This window comes from Zosterops lateralis, assembly GCF_965231275.1.
Source record: "Zosterops lateralis genome assembly, chromosome: 1".
In the NCBI taxonomy this organism is placed as follows: Eukaryota; Metazoa; Chordata; class Aves; order Passeriformes; family Zosteropidae; genus Zosterops; species Zosterops lateralis.
In genome coordinates this window covers 151,317,830-151,328,055 of record NC_139762.1, presented here as the reverse complement: position 1 = coordinate 151,328,055, position 10,226 = coordinate 151,317,830, and the positions used below count along the sequence as shown (strand labels likewise).

General features: G+C 45.8%; 1 protein-coding gene across 1 annotated transcript; it reads right to left on the bottom strand.

The window, feature by feature from the left end:
- Nucleotides 1–3,285: 3,285 nt before the first annotated feature.
- On the bottom strand, nucleotides 3,286–9,110 carry LOC310918559 (ly6/PLAUR domain-containing protein 2-like; the record flags this gene model as incomplete). Its single annotated transcript, XM_083877456.1, has 3 exons — nucleotides 3,286–4,845; nucleotides 5,421–5,540; nucleotides 9,059–9,110. 3 exons carry the CDS (start codon nucleotides 9,108–9,110, stop codon nucleotides 4,634–4,636), a joined length of 384 nt encoding a protein of 127 aa, XP_083733582.1. The 3' UTR covers nucleotides 3,286–4,633.
- Nucleotides 9,111–10,226: the final 1,116 nt, after the last annotated feature.

The window sequence follows — 10,226 nt, the reverse complement described above, 5'->3', positions numbered from 1 at the left end:
ACATGTTGGGAAAAGCAGCTGAATCGCTCCCCAAACCAGCCCAAGGGGTTGGAGCACAGACTCCAGAGCTGCCATCCAACCTCACGTGTGATTCCAGATCCGGACCCATACTGGGAGGCAACTCCTCTTGTTTCTGCTTTACACCCAAAACACCTTTCACTGCACTTCAGTTGCTGTCACATCCAGCTGGATATCTTTCCAAACATCAGCAAGAATTTCCATTCTCCCTTGGATACCTGTGCTGGGTCCAAGTCCTTCCCAGTTTGTTTGCAAAGGGGACGGTGGGGTTGCCACAGGGAGAAGAGATTTGCAAATCCATAACCACGGCCTGGTGACACAGCCCTGCCCTTGAGGGCCTGAGTCACACAGCCTTGAAGTCAAAGATAATCTCCTTATATAACCATGGGAATCCTCCTCAGAGTGAAGATTTGTTCTTTAAATCAGTTTTGAAAAGAAATTCCTGGATTTTACGGGAGCAGTTTTCTGCCTCCTGGTCTAGACCCACACAGAGCTCTGCTTACAAACTGGGATGCTCACTCTGGGTACAACTATCCAGGTTTGGGGGATTTTTTTTTTTTTCCTAGGAAAATAAGGTGGAACTTCATGGACAGGCTGGGAGAGCTGGGGGTGTTCACCTGGACAAGAGAAGACTCCAGGGAGACCTCGGAGCTCCTCCTGGTGCCCAAATGGGCTTCAAGAGAGCTGGAGAGGGAATTTTGGATAAGAGGTGGAGGGACAGGACACAGGGAATGGCTTCCCACTGCCAGGGGCAGGGTTAGATGGGATTTTGGGAAGAAATTCTGCCCTGTGTGGGTGGCACAGGTTTCCCAGAGAAGCTGTGGCTGCCTCTGGATCTGGAAGTGTCCAAGGCCAGGTTGGATGTGGCTTGGAGCAACCTGGGATAGTGGAAGGTGTCCCTGTCCCAGGGAATTAGAGGGATTAACTTCCAGAAGGAACAACTCAAGCACAGTTGAAATTCAGACTTCACATTTTCAGCAGCAGCAGCAGCAGCAAAGGGCATTTTTTTTATGCAGGGACATGAAAGAAAACCCCAGTGCCTCCTCCTCGGGATGTCACTGAAGGGTTCTGCAACCCCAGCAGGAAATTACAACTGCCTCGGCCTCTTGGAACACTTCTTCCAAGGAAGAATTAGCAAACACACTGGACTGATTCTATTCTGCCAGGACTGGAAGCATGACAGAGATCCCTATTTTTCAGAGGCAGCAGCAAAACATTCTGGCGGGGCTGGTGCTGATTCCTGAGCTATATCCTGCAGTCACCAAGCTGGATTTTACCTGGAGGGCTTCCAAGAGGGAATTCACCTGCTTTTCCCTGTGGGGACAGGGGAAAAAAACCAAAATGTATTCAGAGAAATATTGTAGGGAGCTTAGCTCTGTGTACAGCAAGGTTGTGTTTATCCGGAGTCCTGCCTGAATCCTACTGCTCCCAAGGGAATCTGTTTAGACAGATCCAGGCCCTTGGGAAGGTCTCTCAGGCTGGGAGCTGAAGCAACAAACCAGAGCCAGGTTGTTGTACAAAATATCATGCCTGAGCTAGGAGGAAAAGACAGATCACTCTATTAATCCCCATTAACAAAAGATTAGGTGGCAACTCATCCCAGCTCCACACAAGAGGCAGGAAGGTGTGGGGTTATGTCTGCCCCAAAGCCAGTCTCCACTGACCAAACAAAGCCCTGTCTGATTTCCTCAGACAGCTTTTGGATGAGTTATCCATCCCTCCATGAAGTTCTCCTTTGCCTTTTGTCTGAAACATGAACCCTTGTCCTCTCCCAGCAGTCAAAAAAAGGTCTGGAAAAGACTGAGCCAAATTCTTCCAAAGATGCACCATGACAGGACAAGAGGCAAATCCAAAGAGTTGGGAGAGCTTGGGAGACAAACAAAAGGAGCAAAATACTCATTCCTAAATAAATGCCGAGAAACCTTCAGGGAGAGCCTCAAACACTCCCCAGGAATGAGGAGGATCAGAAAAAACAGATGGACCTGGAGGTCAACTGGATGAGGAGGGAATTAAATTTCAGCAAAAATAAACAAAAAAAAAACCAAAAACAAACAAACGAAAAAATCCTTCAGTGGCTATTGGGGGGAAATAAATAATCAGAGACATTTCCAGAAGCAGGAAGTTGAGGACAGCTTCAGCTTGAGGTAAAACATTAAATTGTCATTTTAGCTATGGGATATGTGAAGTAATGCTTATAAATGAAATGCTTCTAGTCATGTGTTTTATTCTTTGTTAAATGTAAAACTTTTCCTTTGTGGAATTTCTTTGTATTTTTTTTCAATCGTTTATATTGCAGAGAAGTTCAATTTGTGAGTGGTATACACATAGATTTAAAAGTAGGATGGACCATGTTAATATTTAATTATTTAATTAAAATTACATGGAATTAAAAGTGGGATGGACCAGCTCCTCAAAGCAATGACGGCTGCGGAGCTGCTCCGGTTCAGCCGCCTCAGAGTTGGCTGCAATCAGCCCTGTCTGATGGTTTTTGGAGGGTGTGGGCCTCCAAAAAAATCTCGGTGGTTCAAGACAGTCGTAAATGGGAGGCCACAGTGAATAATTTCATTGCTTACCCCAAATGAAATAGTGTTGGGATTTCCCGGTCTTCTTCCAGGTGAAGTCAACCCACTTGGCTCCAGGATCTGTGACTTTGGCAGAGCTGGAGAAATCCCCACCAAGGAGCTTCCAGAGCTTCATGGAATCATGGAATGGTTTGGGTTGAAAGGGACTTTTAAGATTATCTCATTCCATCCCCAGCCATGGCCAGGGACACCTTCCACTATCCCAGTTTGCTCCAAGCCCTGTCCAACCTTGCCAGGAACACTTCCAGGGATGGGGCAGCCACAGCTTCTCTGGGAAACCAGAAATGCCAGGGCTCACCACCCTCACTGGGAGAGGAATTTCCTCCTAGTGTATGTTCCTTGTAGAATGCCCAGAAATTATTTTCCAAGTGTTTGTGTTCCAGTGATCCCAGTGGGATCATGATTTACAGGGAGCTCAGGTTGGAAAGGCAACCTCAGAATGTTCCTAATCCAAGTTCCTGATCCAAGCTCACAATTTTGAGGTCAGCCCAGGTTTCTCGGGACTTCATCCATCCAGGCCATGAAAACTTCCCAAGGATGGGAATTGTGTCACCTCTCTTGGAAACCACATGTGCCCCATGGAAGAGTTCATATCACATTTGGATTGATTATCCCAAATATCAGGAGCAGGGTGATAACTGGAGGAGGATATTTTTGCTGGTTCTTGGAAAGGGGATTACAGGAAAGTGCAGAACCAGAGAGGGAGGGATCAAAATGTTGGGAGCCTGGAGCAACACACAAGGAATTGCAGATGATGCTCTGGAGGATTAAAGCAAGGGGGAAAGTAATTCCACTGACCTCCAAATTCAGGGAAAATTCAGTATTCCCAGTAAAGATAGATTTGTACGAGGGGAGTCAATGGAAGAAATGTTGGTGGAAAGTCACTTCCAGTGAGGGATAATGGGAAATGTCTCATCCATCTGCTGACTGACCCCAAAACCCAACTCTGTTAACTGTTAAACAATACTGAAAAATGGAGTTTGGAAACAAAAACAAAAACAAAAACAAAAACAAAAAAAAAAAAAAAAAAAAAAAAAAAAAAAAAAAAAAAAAAGGAAAATTAAATATGATTACAACCACTTTACCACTTTAACACAAGATTCTTTTTATTCTGCTCAAAAAGGTACAGAGAACATGAGATTTTTAACCTCCCTGGAACAGATCATTGGTATGGCAAATTCAGTCTCTTGCCTCATATTTTGGACACAGAATTGTCTCCTTAATTTTGTGGGTACAAAGAAGGAGATCTAGGAAGAACAGCAGAAAATGATGGGGTGGAGAGGACCTGCTCTAAGGAGGTAGGGAAGGCTCTTCTCAAGGCTTTTTTCCTTAAATATACTCCACACATTTGAATTTTTCACTTCAAACCCAGCCACACCAGCACAGCAAATTAACTCTGCAGTTAATTTTGTGGGAGTTATTGAAAAATCAATTTTAAAAAAATTGAGTTTGGCCTTCCAGAGTTTTCCTTCTCTCTTAGTTGTGGGAAAAGTCTGGATATTTTAAAAAAAGAAACAAAACAAAAAAACCCACTGTCGCCCTGATTTTTCAGCCTTCTGATTGTTTTTCATTCTACTGGAGTTTTCTCATGAATTATAAGATAATCAAAGGGTGATATTTTGTAAATAAGACATTCCTTTCCAGGGGGAAAGACAAATTGATAGACTTCTGAGTTGACCACTGGGGTCTGAGGGGTGCTCAGATTTGACCAAATCCCAAAAACTATGTAAGTTGAGACTCCCAAAATAAACTTTCCTTTTCCTTTTCATCTCACATCCTGATGGGTGAGTGTGGTTCTTTTCCTGTCCTCTTGCGACAAAAAAAAAAACACAAAAAAATCCCGCAAAAATAAAAAGAAGAAAACAAAAACAAAAACCAAAAAAAACAAAGCAAAACAAACAAATAAAGCCCAAAAAGCCCAAATTTTTGGGAGCTGTTGAGTGTTGTCCGTGAGGCATCCACATGGAAAGCTGAGCTGGTGGGGGGTTATTTTCCTCACAGAATTTTCAGAATAAATGCCTCCCATCATCCCCTTACAGTCTAGTCCAGAAAAAGGTACAGAGGGAGCTTGCCAGGATCCCAACTGGCACAATGCTGATTCTCAGACTTGCTGCGCCATCAAAGTTGCAGAGGTCAGAGTAACAACAGGTGACAGGATGTGCCACCCCGATGCCATCCACGTCAGAGGGGACACAGGTGGAGGAGCACATCTTGGTGACAGTCGAGACTCCCGTGAAGGGATAAACTGTGGCAAAGAAAAAAAAAAAAAAAAAGCAGGAGCAGTTAGGGCTGGGGAAAACAGAGGAGAGGATCAACTGTTCTCTTTTGTCTTCTGATGACCAGGAGTTGGTGGCATAATAATTAAAGATCATCAGATTCCAATGTCTCTGCCATGAGACACCTTCCACTATCCCAGGTTGCTCCAAGCCCCATCCAACCTGGCCTTGGACACTTCCAAGGGTGGGGCAGCCACAGCCTCTCCAGGAAATCTCTGCTAGGGCCTCCCCACCCTCACAGGGAGGAATTTTTTCCTAATATCCAATCTAAACTCACCCTCTTTGGGTTTAAAGCCATTCCCTGTTTTCCTATCGCCACATGACTTTGCCAGAAGTTAAAATCTTATTTCTGAGCATTAACCAGGAGTTTACATTCACCAAATATTCCCTCTCACAAACACTGCTTCCCACAACAGCAGGAGAGCTGGAGCTCCCACGGGAGTTCTTTTCCACATTTCAGTGGAAAGAGGAACCAATCTCCAACCAGCACTGTCAAAACACTGATTCCAGTTAAAAATATGGATAAAGAAGGAATTTTCCTTACCATCCTCCAGGGAATACATCGTGGTCTTGCACATGATCTCAGCCTTTGTGCAGTTCTCAATTGTCTGGCACTCCTCAACTGGGGTCAAATCCCTGCAGGTGTAACACTGCAAGGAGTGTCCTGTGAGGAGGGAAAACAGGAGGATGGAAAACATGAGGATGGCCTCAGTGTGGATTCTCTCTGTGCCCCTCCAGGTATCCCTTGGGAGGGATTTTCCAAAATAATCATGCTGAGGATGGGAATGGAATAACAGAACGTGTTTGGACTGAGGGGAATGAGAAACACGAAAGTCTGGCGGTCAAAGCACGGCCTCAGATCAGGTTCAGAGCCCTTGTGATGAATCAAATAAGACAGAGCCTCACACACAGGAGACCTCGTGACAGAGGAGAGAGCTTGGGCTGATTTATTTCTCTGTTTGCTGGATCTACCTCCCTCCTTGACTTCAGCAGAGCATCAGAAAGAGATCCCAGACTCCCAAACTCCCAGAATCACAGAATGGGGGAGGTTGGAAGGGGCATCTGGAGCTCCACTAATCCAATCCCTGCCCACAAGAAAGATCACCTAAAGCCTCTTGATCAGGACTCTCTCCAGGTGGGGTTTTAATATCTCCAAGGATGGAGATTCTGCAGCTTCCCTGGGAAACCTGCCAGTGCTCAGTCAACCTCACAGCCATAAAGTGTTTCCTGATGTTTCCTGTGTTTCAGTTTGTGTGCTTAGCCTGGTCCTGGCACTGGGAATCACTGAAAGGAGCCTGACTCTGTCCTCCTTGCTCTTCTCCCTTCAGGAATTTGCAGACATTTATAAGATTCTCGACTTGAACCTTGACCTCTCCTGAGAAATCCCAGCTTTTCCTCAGGAGATGTCCAGCCAGTGCATGCCTCAGCTGCTTGTCCATGAGGATCTTGGAACAGGTTTCCTAAAGAGGTTGTGGATCCCCCATCCCTAGAAGTGTTCCAGGCCAGGTTCAACAGGGTTTGGAGCAACCTGGGATGGTGGAAGGTGTCCCTGCCCATGGCAGGGGGTGGAACTGGATGATCTGTAGGTCCCTTCCAACCCAAACCATTCCCTGATTCCATGATCTTATAGGAGAGAGCATCAAAGTCCTTCCTGAAGTCTGGGTAGAAAATATCCACAGCTCATTCCTTGTCTACCAGGCCAGTAACTTCATCACAGAAATTTGTCAGCTTGCTTGAGTTTGTCCCCTTGGTGAAGGATCTGGATACACGCACAAAAATGTCAGACTTGGATGTGAGTTGCAGCAGTGAGAATTTCCTCTGGTGCTATCCACTCTGCCAGCTCTTCCCAAAGGCTGGGAGGGTGTCCAGACAGAAGGAATTTGTCTCCATTAAATTCACTGAGCCACGAGAACAAAGTGAGCACAACCCTCCCCCTTGTGCTGAGATTCTGGGCTCGTGAGAGGAAAGTGTGAGGGGTTCTTTCAAATCATGGAAGAGTTTGGGTTGGAAAGGATCTTAAAATCTTCCCCTTCCAGACCCCTCCCATGAGCAGGGACACCTTCCACTATCCCAGGTTGCTCCAAACCCTGTCCAACCTGGCCTTGGCCACTTCCAGGATGGGGCAGCGAGAAAAACCTGTGCCAGGACCTCACCACCCTCAGAGAGAAGAATTAAACCAGACAGCAGCACCAGGAATGGATTGCATGTGATGAGTTCTGCTCTAGGCAGAGAGCACAGACACAAAATTTGTTACTCAACACTCCAAATCCATCCAGAGCCAGCTCCTCCTCCCTTGTCCCTCACTACTTCCAAGACATTCCTCATCCCTGTTAAGCTGCAAAGCCCTTGAGAGCTGCGGGTGCTTCTCAGCTCCTACAAACACAGAATAACCACAGCCCAAATCTTTCAATGCCTAAAACCTCTATAATGGAGAAACTTTGGAGAAAACCACTGAAGAGCCCAGACTGTTTTGACACAGAGCACTCCAAGCTAAAGATATCAAACCAAAACAGTGTCTAGTGCTTCCTATCACCAAAAAAAAAATCCATTTTTCGACAAGTTTTTCAGAGCATTTATCTCTCTGTGGGTTTTTCTGAGGAAGCCAACATTTGATCTGGGTCCTCTCCTCTAGGTGCTCTCTTCTACCCCCCAGCTACAACCACACTGATGTATTTTGGTGCCATCACACCCCAGCAGCTCCTCTTTGGTCTGGGAAGCCCTTGTCACCCTGTCTCTGTGACATTTCTGCTGAAATTCCTTTAAACCTCACTAAAAAAGGAAAAATCATTCAGCTCCTCCCAGCACAGCTCCAATGGGATGTCAGCAGGCTCAGGCAAACAAGTCACCCTGTGAAAATAGACACCATCCTAATTAATGGGCCAGAAAAAAAAAACCCTTTTTTAAACAAACACAGCAATTTTCCTGCTAAAGCAAACTTTATTCTCCTGCTCTGCTCATTGTGACCTGATGCTTTGTTTGCACTAATTCCAGGTCTGACAGTTGTGAAATCCATCTTTAGGAGGAAGCATCGTTCTTAGTCTCACATTTCATGATGCCGGACAAGTCCAACCCAAAGGATTTGTGGACAAATCCAACCCACAGGATTTGTGTTCCTCTCTGAAAAGAAAACCAAACAAGACACCACCTTTTTCCCCCCTGCAGAATCTTCTCAGCAAGGAAGGAGGACTGAAAATGTCCTTGCATAAGAAGGAAATAAATAGGAGTTAAAAAATCCTAACGCAGCTCCATAGACAGGCACAGATAAAATCAGACCCAGCACTGTCTGGATTTGAGAATATTCCAGTGAAAAGTCATAGGTCCTGAACTGATACCACTCATGAATTATCTTGGACATCCAGAACACCAACAAAGCTTGGGATCGTCAAATTTTTGCCCAAGAAATGGGTGTGGTGGTAGAAACAAGGGGCAGAAAGGATGGAGGGAGGATCATGGAATCATGGGATGGAATCCCAGAGTGGTTTGGGTTGGAAGGGATCTTTACGATCGTGGAATTCCACCCCCAGCCATGGTCTGCAACACCTTCCACTGGACCAGGCTGCTCCAAGCCTTGCCTAACCCGGCCTTGGACACTTCCAGGAATGAGAATCTACAGCTTTTGAGGGTAACCTGTTCAAGTGCCTCACCTTGATCTTTAAGGTCCCTCCTAACCCAAACAATTCCATGATTCTACAATAAACATCAGCCCTGGAGTACCTGGGCCACCAGCAGAGCCCCAGCCCATCTTTCCCATTTCTAACAACTAAAATTGGATAAACCCCACATGTAACATTTTTGCAGAGCTCCCACACATGCTGCATGGAGCTGACATCCAGGGCTAAGTATCAAAAAAGGTACAGAAAGTTAAAAATACCATTTAAAAAAAAAAAATAGAGTGTGAGATTGAGTATGAACATGGAAAAAGTGAGAGTGGGAATTTGCATTAAAGGAATGACACGGTTTAATCACACTCTGCCTTGTGAAACTTCCTAAAGATCCTGACAATCCCAATGACACCATTACCATCCTGAACATATAGAGATATTCCAAAGACAGATTTATTATTTTTCTTCCTGAAAACTGCCTAAAGTCAGGGATGTGGCTTTCAGAGGGAACAGGGCTCATCCTATCCCATCACACTGCATCTCCTGAAGGATTCTGGATAAATCCAGAGCAGAAACTCACCCAAATCCATGCAAGTGGCAGCAGCCAGCAGAAGAGACAGAAACACCTTCATCTTGCACAGCCCTCGTTGTCTGGTCACTGTGTTGTCACACTCCTCACCAATGTCACACGTCCAGGTGATTTGCCATGCACCAATTCCGTCCCCAGATCCAAATCTACTGGAAAAACGACTCTCATTGAGCTGTATATGAATAGAAAGAGCTCCAAAGCAGGTACCACCTCTTGCTGTTTCGTCATCTCTTTTCATGTTCTTTGTAGAAGAAAACCTGTTTTGGCAGGGTAGACAATGGCTGGGATTGGTTAAGCCTGGTGTTTTGTGTCCCAGCAGGATGTGGATGGCCCAGGGCATTAAATAATCCTGGTGTCCAGGTCTTGTCTTGCAGCTCGGGGATATTTCCTCTCCTCTTCTGGAGTGTTTTCAAGAAATCCTGGGTAAAAAAGCCTTGGTGGGTGTGCGCATCAAGGGATTGAACCTTGTGGATTTTTCTCCTCAGGGTTTTCACCTTCGGTGGCGTCCAGAGTTCATCAGGAGGAGGAGAATCATGGAATGGTTTGGATTGGAAGGGATCATCTCATTCCAAACCCTCTCCGTGGGCAGGGACACCTTCCACTAGACAAGGTTGCTCCAAGCCTAGTTCAGCCTGGTCTAGATGTGGAAATCTGACTTTCACTCCCTCACTCACTGGAAAAAGCATGGAGGACTAGGAAAAAAACAGGACCAGGACCCAAAAGACTGGGCCAAAGGAATCTCTCAGGCTCATTATCCCAAGGAATGATGGAATGGAGAAGCCCTTCTGCTCTGAGCCAGCCCTCTCCAAGTGCGGTTGCAAGCTCATGACTTTTTTTACTTCCCAAACACTTTTCCCATTCCCAACCCTGCTGCCCCAGGCATCTGCTGGATTTTTCCTGCGCCTCAGGCCAGCTCCGTGCTAGGAAATCCTCCTCCAACATGAGACAAACAAGTCTAAGTGTGGAATTGCAAAAACAGGGAAGGAAGAGCCCTTTGGTGGCTGTACTGGGCACCCTCCCAGCACAGACTTTTACTAAGGAATGGGGGAAAGCTGAATACAAGATGGTGTTGGAGATATCCCCACCACCTTCCTTATTCCGCCATCGAAGGAACTTTGTTCAGGGTTATTCACTTGAACTCTTGGAACCATAGAATCAA